This window comes from Stegostoma tigrinum, chromosome 27, assembly GCF_030684315.1.
Source record: "Stegostoma tigrinum isolate sSteTig4 chromosome 27, sSteTig4.hap1, whole genome shotgun sequence".
NCBI classification, from domain to species: domain Eukaryota; kingdom Metazoa; phylum Chordata; class Chondrichthyes; order Orectolobiformes; family Stegostomatidae; genus Stegostoma; species Stegostoma tigrinum.
In genome coordinates, this window is record NC_081380.1 from 1,667,179 (window position 1) to 1,682,873 (window position 15,695).

General features: G+C 45.1%; 1 protein-coding gene across 2 annotated transcripts in view; it reads left to right on the forward strand.

The window, feature by feature from the left end:
- LOC125464400 (collagen alpha-1(XXVI) chain) overlaps positions 1 to 15,695 on the forward strand; it is a 457,976-nt gene that overhangs the window by 408,006 nt on the left and 34,275 nt on the right. For both annotated transcript variants that reach the window (XM_059655273.1, XM_059655274.1), the window contains exons 5-6: positions 7,259 to 7,379; positions 10,240 to 10,284. In XM_059655273.1, the coding sequence (XP_059511256.1) occupies positions 7,259 to 7,379; positions 10,240 to 10,284 (166 nt within the window). The remainder of the gene's footprint in view (positions 1 to 7,258; positions 7,380 to 10,239; positions 10,285 to 15,695) is intronic.

Sequence of the window (15,695 nt, forward strand, 5' to 3'; positions counted from 1 at the left end):
TGGTGGGGGAAAGGCCACTGCAATAGCTAGGAGGTTGGTGTACATCCTAGGAAAAGGAAGGGCCTTGCGAGAGAAGGGTGGAACAATAGATGCTTCTGACCATAAGGCAGTAAGTGTCGTTCCTCATGGTTAGGCCAGTAGAAGCACAGAGGTATCTGTGGAATTCAAGCCTAGGTCAATGGTAGGAGAACAGGAACGTAGGGGAGAAATGACAGATTGCAGAGAATACTCAAGAAGGATACAATGAAAGATAAGATGGGAGTATGAGGAATGACTCATGACATATGCACAGACAAAATGCATACAATTCTCCTGGCTATTATTATGGAATCAGGGAGCTTAATAATCCTCCATTAGACACCACATTCTATCTCATCGAACAAATAAGGTATGCCTCCAGAGGCTGCATGTGCTCAGGCAGAGAATGTTCCATTTATACACACTTCACCTCCAATCATTTCATGTGTGTTCATAGGGGAGGTACAGTCATAATGGTAATGTCACTGGGCTAGTAATGCAGAGCCCCATGCAAATGTTCTGAGAACATGGGTTCAAATCCCACCATAGCAGATGGTGAAATTTGAATTCAATAAATATCTTAATGATCCCTTTCACAATTTTCACTGGCACCTGGGCCTTCCCGTTTGTCTGAGGGAATGCGGAGATGACATGTAGTGCTGAATTTCCCAATCATCTCTGAAGCACTTGCACTTTTCACTTGTGAATTTCAGGCCAATATTGTGCCTGTTAATATCTGGAATTCAGTAATAGTGCAGCGTGTTTTACAATCTCACCAGTAGGCATTGATGTCAGCTGGTCTAATTCCGAGATGAATTGCCATTGGTTGTGATGGGATATCAACTTCCTGTCGGGGGAAGAGCTTGATTCCAAGCTTAATCCATGCTCCATCTGGGGCGTGATTCATCAGTAATGTTGTGATTGTAACAAGGTCAGCCAGGTGGGTTCCCTAATGGGGGCTGTTAATAGAATATAGAACAGTATAGCACCAGAATGGACCCTAAGGCCCACGATGTTCTACCATAGGTGATGCCAAGTTAAACTCATCCTTTCTGCCTGCCCATTGTCCATATCACTCAATTCCCTCTTTACTTGTGTGGTTATCTAAAAGCCCCTTAAATGCCCCTATCGTATCTGCCTCGAACCATCACCCCTGGCAGCATGTCCCAGACTCCTACCACTCTCTGGGTTAAAAAAAAAGCCTTGCCCCTCACATCTCCTTTGAACTTTCCTTCTCGCCTCAAATGCAGGACCCCTAGTATTAGACATTTCAGCTCTGGGAGAAAGATTCTTACTATCAACTCTTTCCATGCATCTCGTAATTTGGTAGACTTAACAGCATGTCACCCCTCGGCCTCCACCACTCCAGAGAAAACATCCCATGTTTTTCCAGCCTCTCCTTATAGCTCATACCCTGTTATCCAGGCAATATCCTAGTGGACCTGTCCAAAGTTTTCACATCCTTCCTGTAGTGTGGCAACTGGAACTGAATCACCTAACCCACAGTCTTATAAAGCTGCAACGTCACTTCCTGGCTCCTGTGCTCAATTCCCTGACCATTAAAGGCAAGCATGCCATATTCCTTCTTTACCACCCCATCTACTTGTGACGCCATTTTAATGGAACTATGGACTAGGACCCCAAGATCCTTCTATGCATCAATGCTGTTCAGGGCCCTGCCATTAACTGTACACTTTTCCTTAACATTTGATCTCCCATGGTACAGCACTTCACACTTGCCTGGATTAAACTCCATCTGCCATTTCTCTGCCCATCTCTGCGACTGATTTATATCCTGTTATATTCTTTGACAATCTTCTACACTATCCACAACTGCCCCAATGTTTGTGTTGTCTGCAAACTTACTAACCCACCCATTTGTGTTTTCATCTGAGATATTTATAAATATCGCAAGCAGTAGAGTTCCCAGAACAGATCCCTCCAGATCACCACTAGTCGTGTGAGCATTTCTGACATCATGTTATTTGGCTGTTATTTGGGAAGCTTGACTCGTTCCATCCTGCTGTCGAAGACTGGATCCAGTATGTGGGACGAATTGATGGGGCAGTGCCCAGAGTGCCAACAAAGACAAAAATTACCATCAGCAGCTCCCCCACATTCATGGTAATGGGTGGGTAAACCCTGGACTCAGTTACATGTTGACTATGTAGATCCTTTCATGGACTCAATGTTCTTAGTCATTGTGGACCCCCATTCAAAGTGGCTGAATGTCCATGGATTTCATTCGTCAAACGCTGGAATGATCATAGAAAAACTGCGCACATTTTTTGCAATACACAAATACAGTGTATATGTACTCCACCGACTGCACTGCTGCTCCTTCATCTCATTGCTCATCTTTGGCCAATAGACCACTTCTCTTGCCTTACTCAGATTTGACTCACTTCCTCAATGGCTTGCATGTACATGCCTTTTTCATCTCCATTGAGATAATGACTCTTTTTTTCTTTGTACAGGGCGGCATTATAGATTATCACATCATGTCTACCCTCCCAAAGTTTTTTTCACAGCCAGTGTTTTCAGGCCTGCCTCTCATCATGACTTCCTACAACACTTGGAGAGTTCCATCTTGTTTTGTAGTTTGCTTGATTTGAACAAGACATTTGTTGATAAAGTACCCTGTCTTCAAAAGTATGTTGGGATGTTGCTGCTCATTGAATCTGAAAGGTTTCACACTTCGTCTCAGTATCTTCAACATTTCTTCATAGGCAGTTCTCCTTTTGACAGCACGTTGCTGTGGCTTCCCCAGCTTGTCGATCAAGCATATGAAACAACATTCTCTGTAGCAGCTTTGGAGCAAATCAAAACGATTTGAGAGATTCTTTGAAACAGCTTGTGCACAGATTCACCTGTCATTTTGTGTCTCCCAAACAAGTAATAATACTCCCAAGTAATAATAAAAATGCTCGCAAGCAAAGACAATAACCATGCATTTCTTCTTAAACTGTCTAAGCATTATTTAGTGTGTGTTCACTCCATTGATGCAAATACAGCATGCTGTCCTCAGGGAGATTAATTAGTGACTCCCCATGGGCCTTGTAGGATTTATCATGTCCCTGTCCCCTCAAGTCTGAGTACTCCCCCTCACTCCTGTGACGATGGACCCTCTTGTGTTGTTTTGCCCATGGCCCTATTCTCATTGCTTTCTGAGTCTGGTTCGGGGTTGTATAATAAGAAGGCGAATGTGTCTTCTATGAAGACCATCAAAAAGTCATTGCAGGGGCTCATCCTTGGTGGCGCATCTGTTGAAACAATTGCCTCTGTGGAGGCTTCCTGCTGGAGGTGATTGATGTGTTTTCTACCTCTTTTTGCAATCTTCTCACTGGTTTTGACCATGTCCGATACTGGGCTCTTTTTTTAAGGATAACTCCCAGGATTCCTGGAGTGCCATCACCAAAGTTCCTTATGTGGACCATTTCTCCCCCTTGTAATTTTTGGGATCTAAGTAAAACTTTGACTCCATTGTGTTCCTTGGAGTTGGAGCCCCTTTTTTGCAGCTCTCGTCGTCTCTTTGTCAGGGTATAATCCATCCTTGTTGATTACCTCGTTTATCTGACACATACATTTTTCCCTTTATAGCCAGGTATCAGCCTCAGAAAAGTGCCTTAAGACCTCCTCCAAACTGTCTATCTGCTCCTTTGCAGTAGCTCCTGAGATTAAAATGTCATCCAGACAGACACCCCTAGGAGGATGTTGCCCATTCCCCTTTCAAAGATGGTACCAGCTGAAGAAACGCCCCTAAAGGGCAAATGAGTGTTTTCATACAGTCCTCTGTGAAGATTTACCGCTTATAGCTTCCTGGATGACCCTTCATCACCAGCTGGAGGTAGGATTGGCTCGTATTCAATTTAGAAAATATGTGACTCCCCCCGGCCAGCTTTTCATACGAGTCGTCTCTGTGTGGCAAAGGGTTTTTGTCTAAGCAGGAAGCTCTGATGTCTGTCACAGAGACAGACCAGGTTGTCAGGTTTTATAACTGGGACTATTGGCGCAGCCCGTTCAGCAAATGGTACAGGACGTATGATGCCCAGTTCCTCGAGATGTTTCAATGTGGCCTGTCCTCTTGTCTACAGGGACCAGCCATGCCTTCAGTATTTCGGTCGGCCTCTAGATCTACAGAGATCCTGGCCCTGGCATCTTTTATCTTCTCGAAGCCCTCTCAGAACACTTTGGGACTTCCCAATGACTTCATACAGATCCCCAGTACCCATTTTAAACAGATTTGGATTCCTGCAAACGGTCTCCCCAAATCAACTTTTGAAACTTCCTGTCTAGTACCATTAAAATTGGCCTTGCCCAAATTTAGAACTTGAAACTCGTGCACCAGACCTATCCTTTTCTGCTACTATTTTTCAACTAATAGAATAATGATCACTAGTCTCAAAGTACTCCCCCACTATCATCTCAGTCAGTTGCCCTGCCTCATTTCCCAAGAGAAAGTTGAATTTTTCCCCTTCTGTAGTAGGACCATCTACACATTGTTTGCAAAAGTTTTCCTGAACACCCTTAACAAATTCTTTCCCATCCAAGCCCTTACCTTTATGGCAGGCCCTTTCTAAGTTTGGAAAGTCGAAGTTCCAATTGCATTATTTTAATACAACTCTATTATTCTTACGGCTGCATATTTGCTCCTCCATTTCTTGCTGACTAATCAGTGGCCTAAAATACAATCCCATCAAAGTGATCGCCCCCTTCTTATTTTCTCAGTTCCACCACCCATATCGCTTCACTGGATGATCCCGCAGGAATATCCTGTCTAAGTACTGCCGTGGTGTTTTCCCTAATTCTTCCTATAGTATCTGTGCCCGGAAGCATTGAGCTGCTAGGCCTGACCCTCCCTCAGCCATGTTTCTGTACTAACTATGAAATTCTTGTCCCATGTTCCCATCCATCTCCTGAGTCCATCTTGCCTTACCTGTCAGGCCCCTTGCATTGAAATAAATTCAGTTTAACTCATCAATCTTCCCTGATGCCCTGCCATGCTGCAGCCTGCCTTGTCTCTTTAATTACTCTCTCCAACTTCTGGACCAGCCTCAACCTTCGCTTTAGTCTCTCTACTGTTTAGAATCCCACCCCCTGTCAGACTGGTTTAAACTCTCTTGAGTAACTGTAATAGATCTCCCCATCAAGATATTGGCCCCTGTGTAACCGCTCTCCCTCTAGCACAGATCACCTCTGCCACAGAAGAGGTCCCAATGATCCAAAAATATGATTACTTTCCCTCTGCAACAGCTCCTCAGCCACACATTCACCTGCCCTATCCTCCTATTCCTATTCTTGCTAACACATGGCACTGGGTACAATCTAGAGACTACTACGCTTGAGGTTCTGCTTTTTAACCACCTGCCTAACTCCCTTTATTCACTCTGCAGGACCTCATCCTTTTTCCCACCTGTGCCGTTGGTTCCGAGGGATACAATGACTTTTGGCTGTTGATAATTTGCTGCAACCGCTCAGAGATGTCCTTGACCCTGGCACCAGGGTGACAACACACTATCCCGCAGCCTCACTCACTGCTGCAGAAATGCATGCCTACGCTCCTGATCAGAGTGTCCTCTGTTACAATTGCTTGCTTGGACTTTTCCGTACCCTCTTTATATGACAGCCAGTCGTGGGGCCAAAGTCAGTGCTGCTGCTGCTATTTTCCTCTAATAGGGCTACTGTTGAATGGACTCTAGCCTCAAATAACGTAACCTGCAATCTAACCTGTAAAAACCAAAAGAACTGCAGATGCTGTAAATCAGGAACAAAAGCAAAGTTGCTGGAAAAGGTCAGCAGGTCTGGCAGCATCTGTGAAGGTAAAAACAGAGTTAATCATTCGGGTCCGGTAACCCTTCCTCAGAACTTATCCTGTTCTGAGGAAGGGTCACGGGACCCGAAACGTTAACTCTGTTTTCTCCTCCACAGATGCTGCTAGATCTTCTGAGCTTTTCCAGCAGCTTTGTTTTTGAATCTAACCTGTATGCCTGTAAGTCTTTTTGATCTGTACATCCTTTGCTAACTGTGATCTACCCGTACTGTTTGTAAGCAAAACTTTTCATGTATTTCAGTACATGTGACAATAAAATCAATCAAAACTCAAACAGTATCCAAAATGGTTCCCCTGTTTGAGGGGTGGGGTAATAGCCACAGGAGACTCCCGCTCTACCTGCCTGCCTCTCCTGGTAATCACCCATCAACCTGACTGAAGCTGCAGTGTGAACATCTCCCTGAAACTACTACATTCTCTGCCCCTTGTATGCTCCTTAATGTGTCCAACTGCTACTCCAACTGATCCATGTGGCCTAGAGGAGTTGCAACCAAACACACTTCCTGTTGATATAATCACCAGGGACTCTGAACTGTTCCATAATCTCTCAGATCTGACAGGAGGAACATTCCACTCCAGTGACTGTCATCTCTGCCCCTTTAATAACTAGTAGTCTTCAGGAGAGAAGAAGATCTTAACCTCATTCTGAAGAAGGGTCCCGACCCAAAACATCAGCTTTCCTGCTCCTCTGATGCTGCCTGACCTGCTGTGTTCCTCCAGCTCCACACTATGTTATCCCTGACTCCAGCATTGGCAGTTCCTGCTGTTTCTTGACCTTGCCTTGTTGCTGCTCACCTTCCTCAACAAAGCCAGGTTAATTCCACAAACAAAGCGATCTCTTAGCATTTCCTAAAATGTTGACTCATATTCTGTGGTCCACCAATTTCCATAACATTGTCAAAAATTCTATAACTTGTTCAATAGGAAGTCTATTTGCCATGTTAAACCTATAACAGATGGTTTGGGGTCCACCACCGTCTCTATCAGTTAGCCAAAAGACTTTAACTCCTGGGCCACCAGATAAGTTAAACTCTTTATGAGGCCCCTACAAGTGATTAGGATAATGATGTTTTATCAGTGATCCCCTTCTATCCTGTTTGCCTGAAAAAGTATCTCATTCTTTCAGCATGCGGGACCAATCCTTCACATAAGGTTTCAATTTCCCAAACAGCAGCATTTCCAATATTTTCCCATCACAGTCTTGGAGGTAGTTCAGAAAGGTTTTAGCAGACAAATACTTGGAATGGTTGGGTTAAAAGGAAAAATTGGACCAGTTAGGTTCGAGCTAATTTTACGATTGGTTCAAAGGCATCTTTACTTCTAACAGGACGTTATTATTGAGAAGGATCAGGCTTTAAAGAATCAGTTGTTAGATGATAAATGATAACTTCAGCAGTGCTATTATTCCAGATGTTAGAGCTGCATCTTACAGATACTGTTGGAGTGCCATCTGCAGCCAATGAGACATCAGATGCTGCTGTGCCATGGGAGAACCACATGTTCATACAAAGGGGACCACCAGGTCTGAGAGGTCAGTGTCACCATCACCACACTATTATCTCAAGCATGATTGATCACTTTGCTTTCGGGGGCAAGATAAAATATAGATGCTAACATAAGAATGATGGGCTGCAATTTCAGTTCAGTATGATTCTAAGGGAATAAACTGATTATGGTTAGGGTTAGATCCTGACCACTCCATGCTTGAAGAAGTGGGTTGTCCTGATGGACAGTTTGTTTCTTTTGACAGTTACTTTAAATCTATGAACAAAAAGAGAAATTGCTTGGAGAAACTCAGCAGGTCTGGTAGCATGTGCGTAGAGAGAAAGCAGAGTTAACATTTCAACCCTTTTTCAGAATGCATGTCAACTCGAAACTTTGACGGTTTCTCTCTTGCAAATGCTACCAGACCTGCCAGTTTTCCCAGCAATTTCTGATTTCTGATTTCCATCATTCACAGTTCTTTGTTTTTAGTTCAATTTAACCTTCAATCTATATCCTTGGTTCTCCCACCAATGGGAGCAGCTTGTTTCGGTGCCATGATTTTCAAAACCTCTGTCAAATTTCCTAAAGGAGAACAGACCTAACTCCTTACATCTAGCCAAACTTATCTACATTGAAACTATTCCAGTGCAGCTGAGAAAACTGTTTTTAAAGCAGCAACAAGTAAGCCATACTAAATTTTTAACTAACTGTTGTGTAAGGATTTTTTTTCAAAAGATTCGTAGCTCAGTTTGTGGATAAGGTTAGACTTGCTTACCGAGCCAGTATATTAGATTGCACACTGACAATGTTGCCTAGCAGGGCGGCAAAACATCTGCGATCAAACACACCGGCTCTGCGGGCAAGTCTACTACCTAACTGCAGTTTGGCTTCAGCTGGAGAATTGTGTAAGGTACAGGGCACCATGCTTTAAGAAACATGCCAAAATGATGGATGAGATGCAGTGGAGATTTAGTCAACTAGATGGAGAGAGTGTGAGGAAGCTGCTGTTTTTCTTGGAACAAAGAATTTAAGATGTTCCATAGAGTTTTTCAATCACCCTAAAATAGAAACATAGAATCATAGAAGATAGGAGCAGGAGGAGGCCGTTCAGCCCTTCAAGCCTGCTGTGCCATTCTTCACAATCATGGCTGATCATCCAACTCAAGAGCCTAATCCTGCTTTCTCCCAATACCTTTGATCCCAATCGCCCCAGGTGCTATATCTAGCCACCTCTTGAATACATTTAATGAGTTAAGAATAAACTGCTTACAGTGACAGAAGTGTCAGTGATCAGTAAACAATGATCTAAGGAAAAAGAATCTGAGGTGGGTGATTGTGATCATGGATCAGAGGTGAATGGTCATGAACTGGAATTGGGGGCGAGGAGTTATGAACTGGAATCAGAGGCAAGGGGTCATGAATAGGAATCGGGGATGAGTGATTGTGAACTGCAGTGGTGCTCTCTTTTGGGACATATTAAAGAAGAGCGATGTCTGCCCTTTCAGGTGGCTGTGCAGTCAGCACGGTGGCACAGTGGTTAGCACTGCTGCCTCACAGCGCTAGGGAACTGGGTTCAATTCCAGGCTCAGGTGCCTGGCTCTGTGAGAAGTTTGTATGTTCTCCAGTGTCTGCGTGTGTTTCCTAGAGGTGTTGCAGTGTCTTCCTGTGGTCCAAAGATGTGCATGTTAGATGCATTGGCTATGCTAAATTTTCCACAGTGTCCAGGAATGGGCAGGTTAGGTGGATTAGCCATGGGAAATGTAGGGTTAAGGGATAGGCTGGTCAGGGAGGTGGGGGGGTGGTGGTGGTGTTGGTGGCGGTGGGTCTTGGTGGAATGGTCTTTGTGGACTCAATGGGCCAAATGGCCTGCTTCCATACTGTAGTGGTTCTATACTGTAGATCCCTACAGCACCATTTTAAAGAAGTGTAGAAAGGATTGTATTTGATATCTTTACATTATTATTTGCCTCACAGTGCCTGGGACACATGTTCAATTCCACCTTGGGACACTGCCTATGTGGAGTCTGCAGGTTCTCTTGTGCCTGTGTGCATTTCCTCCAGGTGCTCCAGTTTCCTCCCACAGTGCACAAATGTGGAAGTTGGATGGATTGACCATGTGAGATTGCCCTAATGTGTCCGGGGATGTACAGGCTACATGCATAAGCCATGGGAGATGTGGGGTTATGGGGATAAGGTGAGATGCTCTTCGGAGAGTCAGTGCAGAATTGATGGGCTGAATGGCCTCTTCTGCACGGTAGCGATTCTATCTTAACTAAAAGAACACCATGAAAACAGGTGATCAGGTCACAACTACAGTATTATTTATGGGATCTTGCTCTGTATAAATTAACTGTGACATTTTCTGCATTGCAACAGTGGCTACACTTCAAGAAGTATTTCATTTGCCGTGGAATACCAAGTCTCTCTTCTGACCTTCGCTTAAAAGAGGTGCAGGCTGCCTCGATGTAGTGCCTGTCACGCGGGGTATTGAACTGTCTGTTGATCTCTGCAGCATAGTTAGGGCTGGCCACACACACTGTAATCCTAGGGTGTGTTAGCAAGTTGCTGCCTGAAAATGCAGTGAAAGTGATATCATACGTCGTGATTCAATCTGTACCCCAACCCCCTCACTGTGAGTCTGGTCCTGAGGTTCTAATTCCTGGCTCCACCCTGGTGGAGAGGTTTAAAATGGTCTTGAGTTAATGCGCTGTTTATTCGAGTTCTGTGAGACAGTGTAATGGTTGCTGATGGTTATAGTTTGGAACCAATGCTCGTTTGCCTCTCCGTAATTTTAGAGAGTGTGAAGCCTGCAGCAGTGAGCTGCCCAGCTCCAGTAATTACAGGAACTCATCATCAAGTCAGGAGCATAACATCTCATTGAACTCTCTTGTATCTTTGTTCAACAGGAGCACCTGGACAAAAAGGAGAGCCAGGAGAGCGAGGACCACCTGGTGAGCATTCTGATGTAGGTCTCGTTGCTGGGAGTTCCCAGCACTGGGAGCTTGGATTTATTTGGCTGAAGTTGCCTACTTTCAGGGACACTTGTGCGATAGACCTGGTGGGACAATCAGAGAGTCCTGGCTGAACCAGAAACAAAAAGTGAACAAACTGGGCGTACAACCATCGATTCTAGCACCACCGCTACCTACACCAGCCCCACTTTCCCACGCTAGGCACATAGCCTTAAATGTTATGACATTTCAAGGTTTCAGCCAAGTACTTTTTAAAGCTTCTGAGGTTTCCCGTCTCAACTACCCTCCCAGGTGGTGCATTCCCCCATCACTCTCTTAGGGGAAAACTTTTCTCTTCAAATCCTTTCTAAACCTCCTGACTTTCAGTGGAAGATTATGCCCCCTTGTTATTGACCTTTTGACTAAGGGAACGTTATATTCATTCTGATCATGCCCCTCTCAATCTTATACCTCCACAAGGTCTCACCTCAAATCTCTTGCTCCAAAGAAAACAACCCAAATTCATCCAGAATCTTTTCATAGCTTTTATGCTTAACCCAAGGCAATATCCTACTCTGCTCCCCCTCCTGTGCAATCACATCCGTCCTATAGTATGATGACCAGAACTACACACAATACTTCATCAGTGGCTTGACCGAGTTCTGTACAGCTCCAACATGACGACCCTGCTTTTATAAACTATGGCATGACTGATAAAGGCAAGCATCCTTTATGCCTTCTTAACTACCCTATTAACCTGTCCTGCTACCCGTCAGCTTTTGCGCTCCTAAGATGCTGCTTGGCCTGCTGTCTTCATCCAGCTCCACACTTTGTTATCTCGGATTCTCCAGCATCTGCAGTTCCCATTATCTCTGCTGCCTTCAGGGATCTGTAGACAAGCATTCCAGGATCCTACTGTTCTACTGAGCTTCCTAGTTTCCTGTCAATCATTGAGTACTCCCTTGTTACTACTTCCAAAGTACATCAACTCAAACTTATCAAGATTAATTTCCATTTGCATCAGTTTTCACCTAACCCTGACCCTAAACCTAACCAGCAGCATAGCAGAACTTCAAATGATTCAGGGGGGCAGAGGTAAATGTAGTGGCCATTACTGAGGATAAAGTGCTAGGGAAGTTGCAAGCTCTGAAGGTGGATAAATCACATGGACCAGATGGACTGCACCTCAGAATTCTGAAGAAGATCGCTGAGGTGATTGTGGAGGCATTGTTGTGGATCTTTCAGGAATCACTGGAGTCAGGGAAGGTCCCAGGGGACTGGAGTGGCTATTGTAACACAGCTGTTTAACAACGGAGTGAGGGAGGCAGAAGATAGGAACCTATCGACCGGTTAGCCTGACCTCAGGATTTAGAGAGTATTCTTGAGGATGAGATTGCAGAGTAAATGGAAGTACATAGTAAAATAAGGCTGAATCAGCCTGGCTTTGTCAAGGAAAGATCATGCCTGACAAATCTGTTACAGTGCCATGGTAGCTCTGCTGCCTCACAGCATCAGGGCCTTGGTTCAATTCCAGCCCCAGGCGACAGTCTGTGTGGAATTTGCACATTCTCCCCATTTCTGCATGGGTTTCCCCTGGGTGCTCCAGTTTTCTCCCAAAGTCCAAAGATGTGTAGGTTAGGTGGATTGGCCATGCTAAATTGCCCATAGTGTCTAGGGTGGGAATTTCAGGGATGGAGTAGGGGTTGGGTCTGGGTGGGATGCTCTTTGGAGGGTCGGTGTGGATGTGATGGTTCAAATGGCCTGTTTCCACACTGTATGGATTCTATGATGAATTCTTTGAGGAGGTAATGACTAGGTTATGAAAGGAGAGCCAGGGTATGTAATCTATTTGGATTTCCAGAAGGCCTTTGACAAGATGCTGTATAGGAGGTTGCTAAATACAATGGGTCTATGGTGTTAGGGCAGGGTACTGGATAGAGGATTGGCTGACTGGCAAAAGGCAGAAACTGGGGATAAAAGGTTTTTTTCAGGATGGCAGCTGGTGCCTAGTGGAGTTCTGTAGGGATCTGTGTTGGGGCCACAACAATTCATTTTACTGACCAAAAACCTGCCTATCTTGGCCTAGAATGTACTTAATGATCTAACCTGGATACCCCACTATGGGAAAGAATTCCACAGATTCATTACCCTCTGAGAGAAGAAATTCTTCCCCATCTCCATCTTAAATGTGTAACCCTTATTCTGAGATTATACCTTTTGGTCCTAGAGTCCCACCCCCACCCCAACAAGGTGAACCAACCTCTGCACACCTAGCCTGTCAAGTCCCCTAATAATCTTGAATGTTTCAATAAAGCCTCCTCTCCTTTTTCTAAACTCCAATGAGTACAGCCCCAAAATACTCAACTTCCATACCTGATATCAATCTAGTGAACCTTCTCCCAGACGGCCTCCAATGCCAGTATATCATTCCTATAGATAACTGGAACAAAACTGTTTACAGTATTCCAGTAGTGGTCTGGCTAGTATAGTTTTGGCAAGTCTTCCCTATTTTTACCCACTATTCCTTTGAACTAAACACCAAAATCTATTTGCCTTCCTATTACTCACCGAATCTGGACACAAACTTCTTGTGAAGTGTGCAGGGGGTCCCAAATCCCACTGCCCTGTAGCTTTCTGCAGTCTTTCTCCATTTAAATAGTGTAGTGTTCCTCTATTCCTCCTGCCAAAATGTATAATCTCACATTTCCCCACATTACATTCTATTTGCCAAGTATTGGCTCACACACTTAATCTGACTCAATCTTTATGCAGCCTTAAGGTTCCCCACCCTTGGTACCTCCTTACTGCCATGTCCTGAGGACCAGTGGCTGGTGATGGACTGCAGGTGAGTGCAACCCTGACACTGCTGGACCTGGATCTCCATGGCAGCACCAATCCGTCCATGGAGGCAGCTGGATGGTCACATGCCTCATCGCATTGTTACAGCCTCTAGGCAGTGAGGACCATTCATCACACGTTCCTGTTCCTGTCTACTGCTCCTGTCCCTCCCTGTGCATGTGGTCCAAGTCTCTGCTGACCCCATAGGGTCCCCTCCTGCCTGAGATTCAGCAGGTAACTGGTCTCTTGCAGTCCTCCAATAGCTAACTACCTGGGCTGTTTCTTCCTTGGCCTACTGCAGGGCTGTCACAGTGAGGGGCTCTCCAGACCGTGAGCTAGTACTTCCTATGCCTACAGTTCCTACTGACCATAACAGATAAGAGCAAGGGTAGGCCATTTGGCCCATTGAGCCAGCTCCTAGCTATCAGGCCTAAAATAGCCAGCCTCCAGAAGTTCTTGAACAAACTGTTGTAGGAGAAGGTCCCAGTGGAATGAATTCATTTTTCAGGATGCCGTTGCCACTCTGCTTGGTTCAATCTACATGAAAATTAGAGCCACCTTTGCTACATGCAGAACCTTTGCTCATATGCCCAAATAGTCCATCCTAAGTGGGATATAGGAAACCATTTACCTGCCTTTACATGTAAGCTAGGGTCAAGTTCAGCTAGAGAGGATTACATGCAGGCAAGGAAGGAGCTCAAAAATGGTCTGAGGAGAGCCAGGAGGGGGCACGAGAAAGGCTTGGCAGAAGGAATCCGGGAAAACACAAAGGCATTTTACACTTATGTGAGGAATAAGAGAATGATCAAAGAAAGAGTAGGGCCGATCAGGGATAGCATAGGGAACTTGTGTGTGGAGCCTGAGGAGGTAGGGGAAGCCCTAAATGAGTTTTTTGCTTCTGTCTTTACGAAAGAAACGAACTTTGTAGTGAATGAAACCTTTGAAGAGCAGGTGTGCATGCTGGAATGGATTGAGATAGACGAAGCTGATGTGCTGAAAATTTTGTCAAACATCAAGATTGACAAGTCGCCAGGCCCGGATCAGATTTGTCCTCGGCTGCTTTGGGAAGCGAGAAATGCAATTGCTTCGCCACTTGCGAAGATCTTTGCATCCTCGCTCTCCACTGGAGTCGTACCTGAGGACTGGAGAGAGGCAAATGTAATTCCTCTCTTCAAGAAAGGAAATAGGGAAATCCCCGGCAATTATAGACCAGTAAGTCTCACGTCTGTCGTCTGCAAGGTGTTAGAAAGGATTCTGAGGGATAAGATTTATGACCATCTGGAAGAGCATGGCTTGATCAAATACAGTCAACACGGCTTTGTGAGGGGTAGGTCATGCCTTACAAACCTTATCGAGTTTTTTGAGGATGTGACTAGAAAAGTTGATGAGGGTCGAGCTGTGGATGTGGTGTATATGGACTTCAGTAAGGCATTTGATAAGGTTCCCCATGGTAGGCTCATTCAGAAGGAATGGGATACAGGGGAACTTAGCTGCTTGGATACAGAATTGGCTGGCCAACAGAAGACAGCGAGTGGTAGTAGAAGGAAAATATTCTGCCTGGAAGTCAGTGGTGAGTGGAGTTCCACAGGGCTCTGTCCTTGGGCCTCTACTGTTTGTAATTTTTATTAATGACTTGGACGAGGGGATTGAAGGATGGGTCAGCAAGTTTGCAGACGACACAAAGGTCGGAGGTGTCGTTGACAGTGTAGAGGGCTGTTGTAGGCTGCAGCGGGACATTGACAGGATGCAGAGATGGGCTGAGAGGTGGCAGATGGAGTTCAACCTGGATAAATGCGAGGTGATGCATTTTGGAAGGTCGAATTTGAAAGCTGAGTACAGGATTAAGGATAGGATTCTTGGCAGTGTGGAGGAACAGAGGGATCTTGGTGTGCAGATACATAGATCCCTTAAAATGGCCACCCAAGTGGACAGGGTTGTTAAGAAAGCATATGGTGTTTTGGCTTTCATTAACAGGGGGATTGAGTTTAAGAGTCGTGAGATCTTGTTGCAGCTCTATAAAGCTTTGGTTAGACCGCACTTGGAATACTGCGTCCAGTTCTGGGCGCCCTATTATGGGAAAGATGTGGATGCTTTGGAGAGGGTTCAGAGGAGGTTTACCAGGATGCTGCCTGGACTGGAGGGCTTATCTTATGAAGAGAGGTTGACTGAGCTCGGTCTCTTTTCATTGGAGAAAAGGAGGAGGAGAGGGGACCTAATTGAGGTATACAAGATAATGAGAGGCATAGATAGAGTTGATAGCCAGAGACTATTTCCCAGGGCAGAAGTGGCTAGCACGAGGGGTCATAGTTTTAAGCTGGTTGGTGGAAAGTATAGAGGGGATGTCAGAGGCAGGTTCTTTACGCAGAGAGTTGTGAGAGCATGGAATGCGTTGCCAGCAGCAGTTGTGGAAGCAAGGTCATTGGGGTCATTTAAGAGACTGCTGGACATGTATATGGTCACAGAAATTTGAGGGTGCATACATGAGGATCAATGGTCGGCACAACATTGTGGGCTGAAGGGCCTGTTCTGTGCTGTACTGTTCTATGTTCTATGTTCCCTTGGTTTGTGTTCAA